Source organism: Taurulus bubalis (genome assembly GCF_910589615.1).
Source record: "Taurulus bubalis genome assembly, chromosome: 4".
NCBI classification, from domain to species: domain Eukaryota; kingdom Metazoa; phylum Chordata; class Actinopteri; order Perciformes; family Cottidae; genus Taurulus; species Taurulus bubalis.
Window position 1 is genome coordinate 26375180 of NC_136592.1, and position 20411 is coordinate 26395590.

At 43.4% G+C, this 20411-nt stretch overlaps 1 protein-coding gene across 1 annotated transcript; it reads left to right on the plus strand.

Moving 5' to 3' along the window:
- Positions 1-985: 985 nt before the first annotated feature.
- slc6a5 (solute carrier family 6 member 5) lies at positions 986-19738 on the plus strand (the record flags this gene model as incomplete). The annotated part of the gene is made up of 15 exons (XM_079217082.1): positions 986-1468; positions 3189-3336; positions 3931-4062; positions 4199-4372; positions 5798-5948; positions 6258-6390; positions 8098-8232; positions 8336-8439; positions 9281-9405; positions 9537-9649; positions 13908-14039; positions 14374-14473; positions 16129-16229; positions 18170-18337; positions 19583-19738. The coding sequence occupies 15 exons, from the start codon at positions 986-988 to the stop codon at positions 19736-19738; spliced, it is 2355 nt and encodes a 784-aa protein (XP_079073208.1).
- Positions 19739-20411: the final 673 nt, after the last annotated feature.

The following is a 20411-nucleotide window of genomic DNA, read 5'->3' on the forward strand; positions in this document are numbered from 1 at the left end:
ACCTGCAGTTGCATATATTTTATGGACTTGTTCTGAGCTGATTTTATGTTAATGTGACACTGCTTTTGTTTTTCCTTTAAAGCAGTTTGGTACGTTGCGGTTCTTGCGCTGTCCGTGGTGCTGAAATGCAGCTGCGGCTCAACATTAAAAACTTTTGTTTCTTCTTTCTCCCACTCGATTCTGTCACCAAACAGCTAGTTTAAAAGAAATCTGAATTCAGACTTTTCAAAAGTCTTGACTGGGAACAAATGTTGAATGAATTTTAGACCACTTTTCCTACTTTTGGATTATTTGTCTTGTATTTAAGGATAAGCAATTACACCAGGTATTTATCTCACAACCCAACTAAGCATTAATCAATCACGATTTTTTTTTTTTTTTTAAGTGAACCCACACCCCGCTTTTTTTTTCTTTTTTTTTTTTTTTTTTTTTTTAATAATAGAAGGTGCTTTTCCGGTTGGTTTCCCACCCCCGTCACAGCAAAAAATGCAGTAATTTGTAATTCCGCCGCCCCGGGTCCGCTCACTGTGTAACGCCGGTGATCTTGCATGCCTGCCGGGGAGAGCGGAGCCGCAGAGAGACCCGCAGCAGCTTTTCTATTGCCCATAAAATCAGTGGATGTGTGTGGCTGAATGACATGAGGGGGGAAATGGGGCGTAAAATTAAAGAATCTTGCAGAAAGCCCCCACCCCACCCTCCTCCCTCCATTCAACACACATAGGACACACACACACATACACACACACACACACACACACACACACACACACACACACACACACACACACACACACACACACACACACCTACACACCCGGTAGACAGTGAGCTGAAACTATAGAGCAGCCAGAGCCAGAACATGCTGCAGAAAAAAAGAGAATTGAGCATTGTTTTAGTCCCCTAGAAGAGGTTGGGCTGCAGCAGCCTCGCGGCTTCATGGTTTCTGCCGTTCTGCTGCCTTTCGTCTCGCTGATCTGTCACTCCCATGTTCCAGGATTTCTCTGACCAGAGAGAAATGGCCAAACAGCCGGCCGGCGCCAGCGCTCCCACCGGCTACGTCCCGGCGCAGCAGCCCGACGGAGCTGCGGGATTTACAGCAAGCAAACCGGACAGCGCGGCCGCGTGCCCGCCGCCCGCCCCGCACCACCACCACCACCCCGCGCCGCCGCCCCCGTGCAACGAGGGCAAAACTTTTTCGAACACGGAAAATAACGCGGGAGAGCTGGACAGCAATAAAGCGTATGGGACGTTTAAAAACGCCGCGCCGGCGGCCCCCGGATCCGTGGCCGTCAATTCGGCCTTCAGGAAGGATTCCGTCGGTTCGGCCCGCGGGGGGTCCGGACAGTGCGCCGACCCGCTGCGGGCGGAGCAGAACAACGCCGCGGGCAACTGGACGGCAATGAGCCAGACCACCATCATACTGGGGACAGATGGGAACACGTCTGTTCAGCCCGGCGCCGTGGCGGAGGTAAGTCAGCTTAAATGAACCGTTTCCCTTAATGGAGAGCGGCGCGGCCGGAAGGAGGCAGGTGCGGATGTTTGCGCATGCCGCTGACTGGATTAACCCCCCCAAAAAACAGGGATTGGACCTCTTGCGCCGCCGTGCAGGGCTAAAGTAGACCCGGGCTGCTGATGTGGGATGGAGTGAAAGAGGGAAATCCTGGAGTTGTAATGTGTATCCCTTTTTAAAAAAAAGCGCAAGCTGGTTTTGTAGGGGTTTGTCTTTGCACAGATGTGCTTAAAAAAGTGTTGCAGCTCGACAACTTCTGAGCTGAATCAGCGGAAGCTTGTGGCCTGACAATCAATCACGAGGCCACAGAATAGACAGATGGTTTAAACAAAAACAAAAAAGATATATTCTGATTTAACAATCTGAAAAGACACTAGATGGTGATTTGATTATTTTCTTCCCTGTTGTAATTCGGGCTGTGTTAAGCAGAGGTCCACAGCTGATTTAATGTGGCTATATTTAGGTTGTGGCAGTGGACTAGCGTGCGTAAAAGCTGAACGCATGCATGTCCATAACATGTGGGTAGATCCTGAGCCATTTGGCGTCCCCTCCTGCGTCCCGATCCCTCTGCACCATTTTGATCATGCAGGCATCAAAACTTTCAAACCCGCTTATGTCAGCCAAATATTCGGAAACCACACGGGCATATGGACCCCGCGTGATGGATGATCAGATCAGCAGTCGGTGCAGAGGGAACCAGAATATGTGTGTGTTTGTGTTATAAAAAAAGAGGAAAAAAATATATAAATCGATTTCCGGTGATTTGTTCAGGCTGATTTGTGATCACAGCTACAATGGGAGCACCACTTAAACTCTCGCGGTATTTTTGGTGTTCCCCTGCGCGCAGCAGACTCACTTGGTATGGCCCAGAAGCCCAGGTGTTACCCGGCAGATATACGGCACTGTATTACATGAGACTGCGGATTATTTCCAATCCCCGCGAGGGCAGCCCCCCACCACCCCCACCCTCACACACACTCACACACACGTACCCACCAACACACGCACACATTCCCATGCATGGTGTTGTTTACGCATCTGAATATTCATGCAGTTTCCTTTATGAATCTGCTCAGATCCCGCGGTGCAGCTGTGGGCTAATTGTGCATTGCTGTTAGTATTTGCGCACATTGTATTAGTGGACCATTAGCAGTCTTATAAACCATTATATCTTAGATTTAGGAGGTGCTTTCAAGCGGTTTTGTGGCAGTAATGGGCCTATTGAAGAGGGCTGTTATATACAGGCGTGCCATTGGAAAGCTGGCGGTGATCTCTGGGAGTCAAACACATCTGTAACTGAACGAAATTATCATTATTCAGATTCAACGTTATTGTCATTGCAATAAGAGTATTGAGGATGTACATTATGGAGAAAACCAGTAATATTTGTTAAGAAAACAAAAGGAACTGCAGCCAAATACGTTTATATAATAATTGATGGGTTTGCTTTCTATTAAAAAAAAAGAGGAAAGGTTTCTTATGTTGGTAAACATTTTTTTTAAAAAGAGGAAAAAAAGATGGTTGTTGACGAAAGATTAGATTCAGTTTTCGTTATTAAATCCCGCCTTTCAGACCCAAACTCTGTGCTTTTATTAGTCTTTGTTTGGTTAAACTCGCAGTGTGGGATAAGGCTATATGGGTTTTATGTTGGAGAATAAACTTATATTCTTCCTCCTAGGCTGAAGATGATGACGATGGGGGAGATGAGAATAAGGCCAGAGGAAACTGGTCCAATAAAATGGATTTTATTCTGTCCATGGTTGGCTACGCGGTGGGACTGGGGAACGTGTGGAGGTTCCCTTATCTTGCCTTCCAAAATGGTGGAGGTAAGAGTTGTGGGTCAATGCTTTTTTAAATCCATAAACAAACGGAAAAACGAATTTTGCGAATTTTGCCTGGTTTTAAGTCAGGGTTTGAATTATTTCCTATTGTGTTTGATATGTTTCCTCCAAATAGGCCTCAGGAGGAAATATGACACAACAAATTATTAATAATTAAAACAAATCGGTTGTACAGGTGAGATTTTGTTAAGTGATTATTTCCATATGAATAAAAATAAGAGAAATGCACCAACAATAATGTAAATTCAACATCAAGGTAGGTGTATAATATTACTAATATTAGCAATTGATAATAAGTTCCCTTAGATGTGTTACAGCAATCATTATTATTCTCATCATTAGTATTATTGTAATAACAATTTGCTCAGCTATGCTTGAAGCCAGCTGATTCGTGTTTCTTAATCATTGATGAATGGAGCTAATGATCCACACCGTGTGCGTTTGTTTAAATACAAACAGATGAGACGCAGAGCACAAGCATCTTTTTTTTTTAAATGTTGATATACAGCGCAGGTATGTCAGGCTTTCCTGGCTCCTAAAGTGCGCTCTGTCAGCCTGCTGCTTCCTTTCCTCGTGCAGGAGCCTTTTTGATCCCCTACCTGCTAATGCTGGGCATCGCCGGCATCCCGATCTTTCTGATGGAGGTGTCCCTGGGCCAGTTTGCCAGCCAGGGGCCCGTGTCAGTGTGGAAGTGCATCCCTGCTCTGCAAGGTAAACTGCCACGAAACAAAAAAAAAAACCTCAAAACTAAACGAACATTCAAAAATACACTTCTTTTCTTATCAACACGAGTATTCCACTTTTCTTAAGAGTAATTTATATATTTCGTCTCATTTATTTATTTTAGGTTGCGGGATTGCCATGTTGATAATATCTGTCTTGATAGCCATATACTATAATATTATAATGTGCTGGACACTGTACTACCTGTTCGCTTCGTTGAAGGGCTCACTGCCATGGGCTAACTGTAGGAATGAGTGGAACACGGTGGAATGTAAGGACAAAGACATGCTGCTGTTAGGTAAGACGCACACCTTCACACACACATATCCACACACACACACGCACACACACACCAAAATCTCCTCTCTCCACAATGCGCAATGCGTCATGACTCCCTCAGCTGAGGTGTCCTGCAGTATAATGAATCCTGACCTGTGATCTCTGCAGTGTTTTCACCCCCCCCCCCCCCCCCCCCCCCCCCCCAAAAATAAATAACCCACTTTGAATCCAGAGCATGTGCTTTCTTTTTAAAAGATGTGGGCCATGCAGGGATATTTACGGACCCCTCCAGTGTGACAGATTCAACTTAGAAAACATTTGTATACAGTTTCGATTCTTCTTTTTGTGTGATATCTCATCCTTTAAAGCTGCAGTGCACAGCTGAGGCAGTCTGTCGTACTGCTTTTTTTAAATGTATTTTTATTAATAAATTCCTGGTTTCACTGTAAGATAAGGTGCAGTCAGGGCTCTGACGTCGATCCGCGTCGAATAAATATCGAAATTCACTTATTTTCGTGTAGTATTTGCTCTGAGCGATTCTGTAAATTCAGCACAACAAAAAAACTGCTTGCTTGACAAATTTACTGTACAGTCTGTTAGCTGCTGCAGTGCTGCAGTGAGCCCCAAGACTGACCCCTGCTGGCCGCTACACGAACTACAGGCCGCCTGTTCATTCAGCGTCTCGTTCAGTCTCTCTCCCATTCTCAGCCTCACGTATAAATGGGGAAATATGAGCAATAATACAGATCAGTTTAATGAATATGATTAATAAAGTTATTACGGAAGATGTGGTATGTTAATACGTTCACGTTGGGATGGACAGAATTATTTGAACATCTTTACAATCTGATACAACAGCTTTGCAAAAAGAATATCTAAATACTATGTTTACTTAATTTTTAATTTTCACATTTTTGTATTAAAAAGACGGTTATCAAGTTGTCATTTTTTTAGGCCATGTTCTCACATTTTAAAAAAAATCGAACCCCATTGAGTAACAGACATTTTTCTCTTCTTTTGAGTGGTTGGGTCATTGTTTCGTAAAAAGATAATATTCAGAGTTTTTTTTCTATTTTTCCATCAATTTAGAAGAAAAAAAGTCATATACATTTATTTATTTTTTAAAAGCTCTCTTCACACTGGTGTGTCTTGCATGAAAAATTGTGCAGCCAAAAGAAAAACAGCTTTTCTTATCTAATCTTTCCCAGAGCATCTGAAATGAGGCACATATTCAGTATAATCATTTCTGTTATTCACTGGGTCCAGTTCTCATGGAGGAAGTCTCCAGGCAGGCCTCCTGTCATCACCTTCTCTCCCCAAAAACAGATCCATCTTTTTTGCTTTGCTCTCAGTGTGAACAGCTGAGCGGACAGTATCTCTGTCCCACAGCAGCACTCTGCCGTGTCTCTCCCAGTTGACGTGTGTTGGTTTCTGATTGGAACAGACACGTGCATCCTGCGGGACAGAAACATCACCGCCATCAAGAACTCCTCTTTCTGTCTGTCCGCAAACACTGTGGGAAACCTGACGAAGCTCATGAACATGACCGTGGACAACAACAAGACCTACGTCAGCCCCAGCGAGGAGTACTTCAAGTGAGTGTATGAGCGTCTGGCGGATGAACAAACGCCTTTTTTAGCCGTATGAGGAACACAAATTAGACCTGTAATGTTTGGTTTAGCGGTCCACTTTTCATTGTTCTTCATATGTCCACAGATGAGACATTCAACCAGATATATTTAAGTTATTCTGCTCTCTTACTCTAGAGGAGGATATGTACATCTTTGAATTTAAAACACACAAAGAAAAGAAGCCACCAAAACTAGAGTTTTACAACAGTTTCACCTGTCAGTGTTCTGCAAAACATTTCCTAGAAGCGTTCTCCTCTTCTGCTGTACCTGCAGGTACAATGTGTTGCACATCTCCAAAGGAATCGAGTTCCCAGGAGACATCCGCTGGTCTCTGGCGGGCTGTCTGCTGCTGGCCTGGATCATCGTCTACTGCTCTTTAGCCAAAGGAATCAAGTCATCAGGGAAGGTAACAGAAAGCATTAAACTCTTTTTTCACCTTTTGGCCAGCTGTAGAAGAAACAACCTGTCGGTGGCTCCAAGTGGCCTCAAGTGATGATGAAATGTGGCCCATAAGAAAGAGACCCTGCAGGTTCCACAGCAAAGGGATCACTCATGTTTAGATTGGGCAGCTCTGGATGTTACCAAGGGGGGTTGGCCTTTCAGACAGTGAAATGCCCAGATTCACTTTACAGCCGCGAGGGCGTTGTCACCTCGTGAGTCTGTGTGTTTACACGTCACAAATCTTTCCAGATGTGTAGATGAGATCAAACTGAAGGCCGAGTTCAACGATGGTCATCCTGATAAAGCGCCCCAGCTGGCGTGAGCCCATCACACGAATGTCTTTGTGTCTATGACTTGTTTTTACATGATGGTGCAGTGGGTAGGATTTGGTGGCATCCTTGTGTGCCAAGCGTGCAGAAGAACTCACGGCCGACGTGAAAACGTGCTCCTATGTAGAGTGTTTGGTTTGTCCGTTCTGGGCTACTGTAGAAACATGGCGGCCGGTTCCGTGAAGATGGGCGATATAAACGGCTCATAGTTAGCGACACCGCAACACTAGCATACACATAAAGAAAACTTTTCACATTTTCACATTACATTCCATTTCTGCTCAATAGATCCCTGTGGATGCTCCACACTTTTCATTTTACAGTTGTTCAAGACCTGCAAATGATTTTCTTTAAAATAAGAAGCTAAAAAAACAACACATGTATACTTTTGATAGTGGTTTCTAGACACATTCTGATCAATTCTGAAGTTCAGGTCTTGATTCAGATTAAATAACATGCAACCAAACCCCAACCCTATTGGTGCCAGAGTTAAAAACCTTTTTCGACTTCCACCTGTCCACCATGCAGCAGACTTTAACCTTTCATACAACATATGTGGGCAGCATTGTGGCTGTGAGAAGCACGTCATGCTGGATGCAACAACTTTTTTTTTCAAAGGGAAAAGAAAACGGAAGGATGGGGATCTAGTTCCCTCTCACAGATGTTCACAGTTTATTCAGATTGAATTATTGTGTAATGGCGCCCTCTACTGGACTCAGATGTGACACACACACACACACACACACACACACACACACGCACACACACACACACACACACACACACACACACACACACACACACACACTGTGGCAACTTTTAGAGACCTCAGTTTGCATCGGTCACATTTAGACTGCACCAATAGATTTCCATGTTTTGTCACGGGGAGAAACATCTGGCCACCTTTTGATTTCAGGGGGCTTTGAGTGAGTTTCTTATTACCTTATAATGCAGCTGCAGAAATGCTTTAAACAACTCTTATTGCTGGTGCATATGTGGGGGAAATTAAACCTGGGGGATGCTTTCACTGTGAGAAGGATGACAGACATTTTAACGTGGCTATTCGTTTCGATCGACTGACTTAGAGAAAAATATCCCTCAAAAGCATGTTGCTTAAGTTGTATAGAGGGTATTATTGTGATAGCGGAATTAGGTTTAAATCTGCAGCTATGATGACTGTACCAAATACTTAATATGGCATACATTGCAGTCAGGGAGAAATAAGAACTGATGCAATTAAATAAAGCTTAAGGAGACCAGCTCAGACACTTCTTTTAAGAACCTCTGATTTCTCCCTCCTCCTTCCTCCCTCCTCCTCTCCCTCTCGTCTCCTCTCTGCTCAGGTGGTGTATTTCACAGCCACGTTTCCCTACGTGGTGCTGGTCATCCTGCTGATCAGAGGGGTCACCCTCCCCGGGGCCTTCGACGGCATCCTTTACTTTATTACGCCGAAGTGGGAGAAGCTGAACGATGCAAAGGTACCCGATGCCCGCACGCTTGAATTTAAAACCGTGAATGTGCGCTTCGCTCCGTCCTTTCCTGCTCTTTACCTGCAGTCCTTTCTCCCACTTCCTCTGTCAGGTGTGGAAAGACGCAGCCACTCAGATCTTCTTCTCTCTGTCGGCGGCTTGGGGAGGCCTCATCACTCTCTCTTCTTACAATAAGTTCCACAATAACTGCTACAGGTAAACACACAAAAGGTAAACCATGCTTCTGGCAGACACATCCAAACTGTCTCCATAGACACTGTATCCGTCCTGTATGTCTGATAGAAATGTCAATAATAAATGTCACTCTTTGCAGCCAGCAGTTCAGTGTTTCTTTCATTCCCTGCACCTGAATACTGTTGTGTTTTATTTATATACACATCTCTCACTCAGTTCAAAACATATAAAGATATTTTTTTTATTGGAAACACCTAAACGCACAAAACATGTTACCTCTTTAAACCAGATTAAAACAATTGTAACTTAATTAGCACTTTTTTTCATGTAGACACAACTCAGCAAATGATAGATCGGAGCAGGGCTTATTATTGAATTGTTTCCATGTGTAAGATCATTATATATTTATATATATATATAGACAGATAATTATCCTTACATGTCTGCATATTTTCTACAAATCCAAATTCCACCCTGAAATATTTTGAAAATATTTTAAATAAAGCAATAATCATTACACACACATGCCTCATTCAACAGCCTGCATACATATACATGTATTTGTTTGACTTGACATTTTACCATAATTAGCAATACACACCTTTGTGTACGCTTGTAAATTCCCCAAAGCGTTTAGAGCCCTCTATGTGCAATATGAAGTCCTGCCACCAGATGGCGCCATTGTGTCTCTTATCGGTGTGTAGCCAACACAACGATGTGCTGTATATAAAAAAAAAACTGCTTTGTCTTATTATCTCTCACTTGTTGCACATACCGTGTTTGGCTGCGTGATTTCATTCACTAAAGCAGATGGTTTTACTCATTAGCCCCCTGTTTCTCTCTCTCCTCTCTCTCCCTGCAGCGATACTATTATTGTGACATGTACAAACAGTGCCACCAGTATATTTGCCGGGTTTGTCATCTTCTCGGTCATTGGTTTCATGGCACATGAGTTGAAAGTGCCGATAGAGAAGGTGGCAGATGAAGGTAAGACACCAAAGCAGCAGGCAGCCTGGAAGTTTGATCTTATGATGTGCTGTGGAGAATGTGCGTGTGTGTGTGTGTGCATTGTCATTTACGTGTGTGTGTGTGTGTGTGTGTGTGTGTGTGTGTGTTAGGTCCAGGCATAGCGTTCGTGGTGTATCCAGAGGCTTTGACCAGACTTCCTCTGTCTCCTTTCTGGGCGATCATCTTCTTCCTCATGCTTCTGACTCTTGGCCTGGATACCATGGTAACTGCTCCTTCAATCAGTATGTGTGTGTGTGTGTGTTTGTGTTTGTGTGTGTGTGTGTGTGTGTGTGTGTGTGTGTGTGTGTGTGTGTGTGTGTGTGTGTGTGTGCTGTTTTATGTCTACAATTATGTGGCTCCTATGTCTTCACAATAAAGATGAGGAACATCTTCCAGAGGATAACTAATGGTTCTTCACTTCTATGTGTGTGCCAGCTTTAAAGGCACAGTCTGACATTTAAGAATTAAAAGCCTGTATGGAAAAATACAACATCACTGTAAAGACACCTGTTTGTAATTTTAGCCAGATTGAAACTAGGGCAGGTAATTCATTTTTGAAGCTTTTAAAAAATATATTTAAATTATTTTTGTGGACATGTCCACAAGCTGCTAGCTTGACAGCCTTGAGTGCTAACCTAGCCATGGTCATTGTTCATGCCCATTAGGGTCTGTTTACGTTCATAATGCTAATTTTGTTGGAGTGGCTTTGGAGGGAGGACTAAAGAGCCTCAGTGTTGTTCTCGTCATATTTTGGAGACTTTTGAAACCAGTGCTGCAAGCTACCTTCATTGGAAAAGAGTTGGGCTGGATAAGTAATTCAAAAAACTAGCCAACCCTATAGGCTTTAAGATGAGAAAAAAAAAACATACATCCAGGACGTGATTAACCTAATTTAGCCATGGGAAGGTGATAACGTTAGCTTAGCTGTGTATTAATACATAACAACTATTTTCAACAACTTACTATTCACATGTTGTGTTGTTAGCTGCCAAGCTAGCCACTAATCCATCCACACATCCTTGTGTTTTGTTCATGGTAGCTTGGAAACTAATTATATGAGTACATACAGTATAGTTAAATGGTTGTTTGTCCATCGTTCAAAAATTCACAATGTCTTCTTTCAACACGATGAAAGAACGTCAAAGAACTTGCAAGACAGTTTTTTTTTAGATGCTGGAAGTCATGTTCTTTAACTTTAGAATGTAGCGAAGCTAGCAGGTAACTTCTTCTGCTTTGTTCTAAGCGAGGCAGAAAAGGAACGTACTTCCTGGACCTCCAATTGTAGTTTACACACACAAGTTTAATCTTCTCATCTGATTGCATGACAAAAACATTTTTGTATTGGTCACTTAGGAGCAGAATAACTTTGTCAATCCTACAACCCACATGTACAGAAAGACACAGAGCAACACTGTAGCTGCTACATGTTCCACTTGATCTAGTTGCTAAATTAGTTTGGTTCTGTTGTTTGGTGCTGAGTAGGTCGTGTGCTGGTCTATCAGGACAATACAAAAGTTAAAAAAAAAACTGCTGCCTTTTGTTGTAGTAGGCGGTAAAACCAAATTAGTAAAGTAAAGTAATCAATATGGTCCTTTAGTTCATATTTTTCTTACAGCTTTTAATAAATACATTTGTTGGGTGTTGGTTTGTGAGAAAACACAGTTTCACGAGTGGGTGCGACTCCAAACAGTCTGCTGGTGAGGATCTCCTGAGGTTTTGTAACATCCACAACCTTTATGTCAGAGACAAGAGTTTTCTTAAGTAAACACTCAACTTTGGTGCCGGCATCCAGCTATGTTTAAACGCTGCACACATTGACCCAATTAACATAATTACTCATACACACCACCCACTGGGGCTGATTTCAGCTGAAGTGCTCGAGCTCTCCGGGTACTTGAGCAGAAGGGGGTCTGTGTGATTGGAGTGAATGAAATTAAGTTGACCTTAAAGTCAACATCACTGACGCAAAGTTAAGTTTAAATTCAATTAAAGTAAATCTTTTCACTATTTTTTGACATTTTGTCGACTAAATAATAAAAACTGCTTTAGCCAGTTTTTGGTTTAATGAGTCTAGAAGCGGTCATGGAGCCTCGAATGAGCCACCAGAGTATTTATAGATTTTGCACATTTGTATTATTAAAGTGCATTTAGAGGTACGGCGTGTATGATTTGGCGGTGTCTAGCAGTGCGATTGCAGATTGCAACCAACTGAATTCCCCTGCGCTCACTCCCCCCTTTCCAAGACTGCGATAACTACAGCCGCTCTGATGTCACCTTGACAGCAATCACACTATTCTAGCAGCGATGGAAGTCCGACGAAGCTGGCGGTACCATGGTTTTGAATTCTTCAAGCAGGTCTGAGAACTACGGTGGCCTTTAGGGAACACACAAATGCGAAAGGCTCTCACGAGAGTGTGTCTGGTTTGTCCGTTCGGGGCTGCCGTAGAAACATGGCGATGCAACATGGTGGACTGCGTGAAGAGGACCCGCTCTTTAGACATGAATGACTCGTTCTAAGCTAACGAATACACGACAGCTCTTAGTTTAAGGTGAATAAATAATGAAAACATAAACATTTATTTTATATTCCATTCCAGCTAAGAAAGCCCAGCAGATTTTACATACTGGCCCTTTTAATGATACATTACGAAACTCAATTTAATGAAATATACCAAATAATTTTGTTTCCTTATCCTGTCTTTAGATTATTAATTGAACTATTGCATTTTAAATTGGAATCACACAATGTTTATTCCCTAAAGGATTACTGTTTACTATCTTCATTTTTCGCTTTTGGAAAATGTATTGAAAACCATAAATGAATACACTTTTAAAACTAGGCTTTTTTTTTACATTACCAATGGATCAAATGCATAATGTGACAGATTTCCCTCATAGTGACATACCACAGTGAATCCTCACTCTGCTGTTGCTTTGAGCTTTGCTGTTTCGTTTTCCAACCCTCAAATCCTCTCCTCATGTCGTTTTTGGGGCTCAGGGGATAAAGCAAGTTTTCCTTTCATCACAAGGCTGTTGCTTCAAACCCCTTCTCTTACTAAACCCCAACTTGCTTCCAATTTAATAGCAGCCCATTGCTAAAAAAAGAAAGAAAACACTTCGTATTTATTAAACGCTTTAAACTTTATGTTTATTGTCTTCTTTTTTCAGCAGCATGTGGGCTGTAATCAGATAACCCCGCTCCAAAACAGACCAGACAGCAAACAAACAAAGTTAGCAATTAGCTAATGAATAACATTTAACTTCTAAAGAGCCAGATATTTCCCTAAGGGGTAGGTGGAGACCAAATTGGAGCTAATGAGCAAGTGAATGTTGAACCTAATCAATGGGGTCGTTGCAGACATGTCTTTAAATGAGAAACAATGTTTCTTTGTGTCTGCTGGATTTGTAAATAAGCCTTTTTTATTTTTTTTGCAAATTTGTTTGCCGTGATAACTCGATATTGTGTTTTTATATATTTTTTTTGCTGCAAAGTAGCCCAACAAAGTCAGTTACCCTTTCTGATGGGTTCCTGATGAAACTTCAGTGAACAAACAAACTTGTTTTCAAAGTCCAGACCGGCTCCAGATACAGTCTGATTCAAACAGTTCCAGATAAAACAGCAACTTCTTTAAGTGCACGGCGATGCTCCTGAGCCAGAGCAGAGGAGCAGAGGGCACAGCGGCGCATTAAGACTCAAGTCAACAGTAATAGTAATGATGATGTTACTTTGCCTTGGCAGCGGCAGCTCCGCAGGGAGGTCTGGTGGCTTTGTTGAAGAAAGCAGCTCGCCGGTAATGGGCTTGGGATGTTGACGGGAAATTAGTTTTGGGACCTCAGGAGCCGAGCGAAGGGGAGGCTCCAGTACACACACACACACACACACACACACACACACACACACACACACACACACACACACACACACGTACACAAACTATACCAACCTCTTCGCAATTTGCCTCGTTGTATATTCATCCCCCGCTGTCCTCTGGGTTCTGAGCCCATTTTACTATCACGTTACGTCTGCTGATGAAATCCGCTCCTCCTCAGGATTAGGATAATGTACTTTATTTGTTTTGGAAATAAATGAAATTAAGGTAAAGAAAAAAAAAGAGGAATGTTTTTATTGAACAAATTGAAGATGAAAGGCTCACAACACTGGGTGCTGAATTTCCACAGCAGCACCTGCTCTTGATTCAAATGAGGCAAACCTGCTGACTGGAGGCTTTTCAGTTGAAACGCTGCTGCAAACTGGGCAATGTTCAGTAATTCTGCATTGGAGACAGCCAATCAGGATCTGCAGAACAGTTTTTTTTATTATTTAGAGTTGACTGCAAAATCAGTTGGAGTTATGCCTTAATTAAGCATCTTTCATCATACATGTGATTAAACGCATACTTTTCCCTCCCTCATCCCCTCCTCTCTTTTTCACCGACTCATTTCCCGCTCTCTCTTCTTCCTGCCTCTCGTCTCCATCCCAGTTTGCCACCATCGAGACCATCGTAACCTCGGTGTCCGACGAGTTCCCCAAATACTTGAGGAAGAACAAACCCGTCTTCACGCTGATCTGCTGCATCTGCTTCTTCTTCCTGGGGTTCCCAATGATCACAGAGGTAAGGCACCACAGCACACAGATGATGCAACAGCGCCCACGGGGACACTTTTGAGCGACCCTGTCTTTGAATAAGCCGACAGGTTTCTGCATGTAAAGCGAAGCCACGGCCTTCGGAGGACGACGGGCTCAGTGAGTGGAACAAGAGAGGCTGAGTCTTATTAAAATCCCCCCAGACAGCTTCAGAGGGCCAAATCCAGCCTAAAGTTGTGATTTATACATGTCGTTTCTTTTGATCGTTAGTGTATAAAAAGTTATGGCCATGGACGAGTCAGAGCGGGTTCAAGCCTTGAATTGTTTTTTTTGGTGAGACTTTGTCTGTGTGTTTGTGACAGAGCGGGATGTACATGCTGATGTTGGTGGACACATTTGCAGCCTCCTACTCTTTGGTCATCATTGCGATCTGCGAGCTGTTGGGGATTTCCTACCTCTATGGTGAGTAAAGCTGCTCCTGTGTTATCTCAGGGGCTGAAGGTCTGATCGCTGCTAGTGGCCACTTGATGCTGTCGTGTCAGTGATACATCCCATAATAATGTGGAAATGAGGAGCGTAGGTGTGCTCAGTAGAACGCATCCGTATCCATTATGTGGATATTTATACCAAAACCGATGGTGGTCTGGTTAGTTTTTGTCAACATGTCATGTTATGGAGCTAAACGTTGGAGGTACGGACCGAACCACGTCTCCATCCTCAGAATCTATTGTTTGCAGGTCTAAAAATTCTCATTAAAATCAGCTCCTTCATCAAATATCAAATGTCATGACCTCGATCGCACCTTCGATTATGTCCCTTAAAACAGCGGCAGTAAAGCACCTTTTTACCGTTTTGAAGAATAATTCTTAATGCCTAATGCAAATGCCTAAACACTGGATCCTTCCCATTTTCAGACCGGTGAATGTCCATATCTTTCAAACTCCATCGACAAAGCCCCTCCAGAAGATATTATAAAGCGGTTTTCATAGACAGACCCCCTTATAACTTGTGAACTGCCTTCGACATGTACATCCAGTGGAGTGACCCTTTGATGATTTGCTAAACCTAAAGTCATTTTCATCAGTCTTGGACTTAAGGAGAGTTTGAATATTTGAAATACTGTTCCAGAGGCTTTTCTATTCTGAAATAAAAAACAATCAAAACTAAAAACAACATTATTTTGAGGTTTAAATGGTCTTTCATTTGAATGCTAGCTCATTACACCAGTTGAAGTTCAAGAGTTTCATGTGTTTTCATGTTCCATCTTTAACCCTTAATGTTTCTGAGTACATGTCATTTGCCATACGTCTCCATGCTTCAACTGATAACCCCGTGTTTAACGCCACATTGCCATGAATTGTGGGTAATTCCCTTCGGCACGGAAAGGGTTCATAAAGGGCTCAAACTATCCGCGGGAGAGCCCTCAGTGGGACAGCCCCCTCACCTGGAGGGATTGGGCCTATGTCTAAAAAGTGCAACGTGTTATTCCAGCCGTGACCACTAGGGGTCTCTGTTGTGATGTATAAGTCACACGCTCGCGTGCATACACACATGCGCACAGGCAGAGAGCTCAGGTGTGTGTCAGAAAGGCCGTTACCAAGGAGCAAAGCGAGCGGCTCTCCTCCGGTTTGTCAGAGCATCACTTCAGGTGACATATTGAAATGATTGTGGGACTCTGCGTCTGCATATCACTCAAAGATATCCGTCAATAAAGTCAGAGAGGAATGAAGCCATCTGATCCCGGGCTTTCTCTCAGGGATGACAGAATCTCTCTCTCTCTCTCTCTCTCTCTCTCTCTCTCTCTCTCTCTCTCTCTCCCCCTTTCTTTTGATGTTGTCATTTCCTATTGCACTTTTTCTAATCTGTATGCCATGTGCATGCATCTCCATTCCTCCCCAATTCAACCAGGTTTGGAAATGACCCGGGATTATTAGATTACGAGATTCACCAACCATGTCTCCTTGCACATCTGTTAAGTCTTTTGTTAGAGGTTCCTTCCTTCTGGTCCTTTTTAATAGACCTTATTAAACCCAGGTCACTCGCTGTAGAACCTCTCTCCGACGGCCTCCGATGTTCTTTTATTTAATTTCTTCTCTGTTTTCTTTTCGCCTCTGCAGGTCTGCAGAGGTTTTGCGAGGACATCGAAATGATGGTTGGTTTCCAGCCAAACCGATTCTGGAGAATCTGCTGGGCCTTTGTGACTCCGACCATTCTGACAGTACGTTTTGTCTCAGACACACACACACACACACACACACACACACACACACACACACTTTTCGACCCTCTCTTTGACACGTGCAGCCTAGAATGATTCCATTTCCACTGTCCGCCTTTTCAAGTTCATTGATTTGCAGTTGGAACGGAACAGAGGAGAAATTGCCCCCGTTGCACAAAAAAAAAGGAAAATGATTTCTTCCTTCCTATTCCTGTCACGTCGCCGAGTCTCAAGTTGTTTTTTGTTTTTCAAAATTGTAACTTGCCAAATAGTTGGTGTGATGTCGACTCAGCCGCTGCAAAGAGAGAACACATTGTTCTGTAAAATGGGTTTAGCAGCATTCATGTTAGTACTTGTAATGTAAACCACTGTAGCTCTAAAGCAGAGGTGATGATGACAAATGGAGGAGCAGTCAGGCCGGCTGGTCATCTTGCCTCTCTCTCTCTCTCTCTCTCTCTCTCTCTCTCTCTCCCTCTCTCTCCCTCTCCCTCTGCCTCTCTCTCTCTCTCTCTCTCTCTGTCTCTCTCTCTCTCTCTCTCTCTCTCTCTCTCTCTCTCAGAGAGATCAGATTTCCTCGGGGAGCCCATTGATGCACGACCCCAAGCTAATGTATTTCTGTCTGCCTTCCCCTTTTTCTGTTTGTTTTCATTTTTCTTCCACTTATTCTAATCCTTCTCAGATAAATGTGCTGTAGATAAGAGGTATATTTCTTTCCAAGCCTTTCCCTTTTCTTTGTACTCACTGCACATATAGTGAAAAGGAAGGTCTCATTTACGCTGTCATCCATCCTCTTATTGATATGGAACAGTGGACACAGCTCTTGCTATGTGCCCTGACTGAGTTCAGTACAGTTAATTGGGAAGAAACCTACTGTACAGTCCTTGTTTAGTGTCACAGAAGTCCACAAATGTTGGCTAATATTTTAAGATTCTTACAGTAAGTATTTACATCTGACGGCTGCAGAAATAGCAAGTTATTTAGTCATACATTGCAGAAGTAATCACTCAAATCTGCTTTCGTAGTTTGTGATTTGTCTCCCTGAAGGATTGTAGAGTTGTTTGACCTTACATGTATTGAACTGGAGTAAACTTGAACTGTGTGTCCTTTACGTAGTAGTAGAAGTTATGAGGAGCACGAAGTTGCAACACAACTTGCAGACTCAGGCGGGTCCGATTCCAGAAGCGGAGGTCCTCTTGGTATTTCTCTGCAGCTCGACAGTGACCGTCAGACAAAGAACTTACCAGACAAACTGTTCAAATGGCTGCACATTGTTTATAGAGTTCTCAAAAAGGAAACTAGTGATTTCATTTGATGTCTTTCAAAATCTTAGGAGTAGTTACAAAATAGCTACAACTATAGAATTATGCATTTCCAGGTTGCATTGAATATGTACAGCACAACCAGGCGGCAACCTTTGGTTTGGACAAGTGAAGCCACTCCTGGGGTGCCTTAAACTTACATTATTTCTAATGACCAGCAGGGGGCGACTCCTCTGGTTGCAAAAATAAGTCCTATTGTATACAAGTCTATGAGAAAATTAGTCTACTTCTCTCTTGATTTATTCCCTCAGTAACTATTGGTCCATGGCCTCAATCTCTAGTTCCAAGTCTTCAACAGAGCATGATGTTCATTTAGTAAATAATGGTCCCTTTGATTGTTAAATAGATCATAAAGCGGGGTGTGCTTTAGGGGCGGGCTTATTGTGATTGACAGGCTGCTACCGCAAACCAGAGACGTACATGGCGTCTCTACGTCACTCCTCTGCATCTGCAAATATGATCACTTCCCTTCACTGTTTGCAAAAAAAGCCAAGATGGCGGCGCCCAGAACGCCAAACTCGAGGCTTCAAAACATCAGTCCACAAACCAACGGGTGACGTCACTGAAGCATTAGCTGAAGGTAACCTAACGCACGCTTCCTGTATTCCCTGGTCTGTGCAGGGCATCCTGGGCCTTAGCCTGTACCAGTGGAAGGGGATGACGTACGAGGACTACACCTACCCCGGCTGGTCCATGGCTATGGGATGGCTCATGGTCATCTGCTCCGTCATCTGGATCCCCATCATGTTCTTCATCAAGATGTACCTCGCGCCCGGCAACTTCAGAGAGGTAACAATGGAGACAAAGTCGTGACCAGACATCGTCACGTATGTTTTGTTTTGGTCTGGTTTGCGCGTGCACGCACACGCACACACACACACACACACACACACACACACACACACACACACACACACACACACACCGTCGGAGAAATCAATATTCTCACACTTCGTTCATTAGCAGGGAGAGGCGGACTCCTGGCTGAGTATTAATTTGATCTTTTTTTCTGCGAGTCCGATTGGTCCCTTTTAAAGTCTCCGATTAATGGATTATGATGACCGTGGCTTTCTTTCCTAACGTCTTTGTTCCCTCAGCAGCTCTCACGGCTGCCTCAGTCACAGGCTCTTTTCTTCCTTTGACTGGAACAAATACGTAATCATCATTGTTTTCACTCATACCTTAGGGCAGGGGTTCTCAACCTGTTGTAACTTCAAGCCCACTACTGCTAAATATTTATATTATATATATTTGAGGTAAAAAAACATGCAGCTAAACTATTTACTACTTCCTGTGTACTTCTACATCAAATTTATACTTTTACCTGATAGAGAAATGTTCTGGTTACGTTGTCCAGTCAGATTGCACTCACAAAATATCTAATAATTAAAATATGATGAATTTGTATTTCATAAATCAATCCAGCATGCTATTGGAATTGAAAGCTCTACTTTGAACAGACGTTAAGTTATTTATGCAAGTAAATCTATTTATATTGCACATTTCAGACCCAGAGGCAACCCAAAGTGCTTCACAGATTACACAAGAAACACATGATATAAACAATAAAAGCAAGCAAGTACTTACTGGCATTTAAGAGTATTTAAGTACTTTGTGCTGGTAATGCCTCTATTTCACTCTTCGCCTGAAGTGAACATTTGAATGCAGGACGTTTACTGTTAAATAAGCTATAAAAGGAATTCAGAGCACATCTATGATTCAGTCAGTGTCGGCCGTGATTCCCAGAGAGCCGCTCGCTTGTCTATTCAAAGTTTAATAATATTGAACATGTCACGTGTCCAAATTGCACCAAATCTGCCAGTGCAAGTGTGGAGTGTGCAGAGATATGCAGAGACCACACAGACAGACAGAACAAACAAATCAACATGGTTCTTTTTTATAGATTTTTAGAAGAGGCTTTAAATCAGGCTTTACATCAGGAGCTTCAACAACCAAGCTATTGTTAGAGACATCAATTCTGTGCCCCGCCCCCCCAGTTCAGGTCTGACCTGTGTGTTGCCTCTCCTCTCGCAGCGCCTGAAGCTGGTCTGCTCCCCTCAGCCCGACTGGGGTCCGTTCCTGTTGAAGCACCGCGGAGAACGCTACAAGAACATGACCGACCCTCTGGGAACCAACTCCCTGGGCCTCAAGCTGCCGCCCAAGGACTTCCAGCTCGCCTCCTACCAGTAGCAGCCGGCGGTCCAGCACCGCACCCACCACCTCCAACCCCTGCAGGGAGCACCGGGAAGGGGGGTCAACCTCCACCTCTTGTTCTCGCTCATCTTCCTCTCTTTCTCTTTCTCCCGTCCACCCTCTTTGCTTCCCGTCTTACCCCCCCCCTGTATCGAGGATGTGGAAACAGCCCCCACCCCCTTTTTCCTCTTCCTTCTCTTCTTCTTCACCACCTCCTCTCTTCTCTCACGACGGAGTGGAGTCTACTCCTCCGCTGCTGCTTCGTACTCGGTTAACGGGCTATCATTGCCCCCCACACATGACCACTGATTACTTCAGAACCCTTCCCAGGGATCTTTATTCCAAGAGAAAATTGTGTCATACAGTGACACAGCTCAGACTGCACTTGCAATATTAGACTCACCATAGCTGCTCCCTATGGAGTCGTGTATGTATGTGTGTATGTGTGTGTGCGTGCGTGCGTGCGCCCTCATATTTGTGTGTAGAGATAATGAATCATCTCGGTGCAAGCAGACACAGGAAAACAAAAAGAAAATTGAGCGACAGAGAAGCAGCGGTTCAACGAGCTCGGCGGGGTGTTTTGTTCCATCTGTGTATAGAATTTCCAACGGCTATACAAATAATATCAGCTGCCTCTGGAAAAGAAAAAAATGAAGCAAAAAGAAAAAAA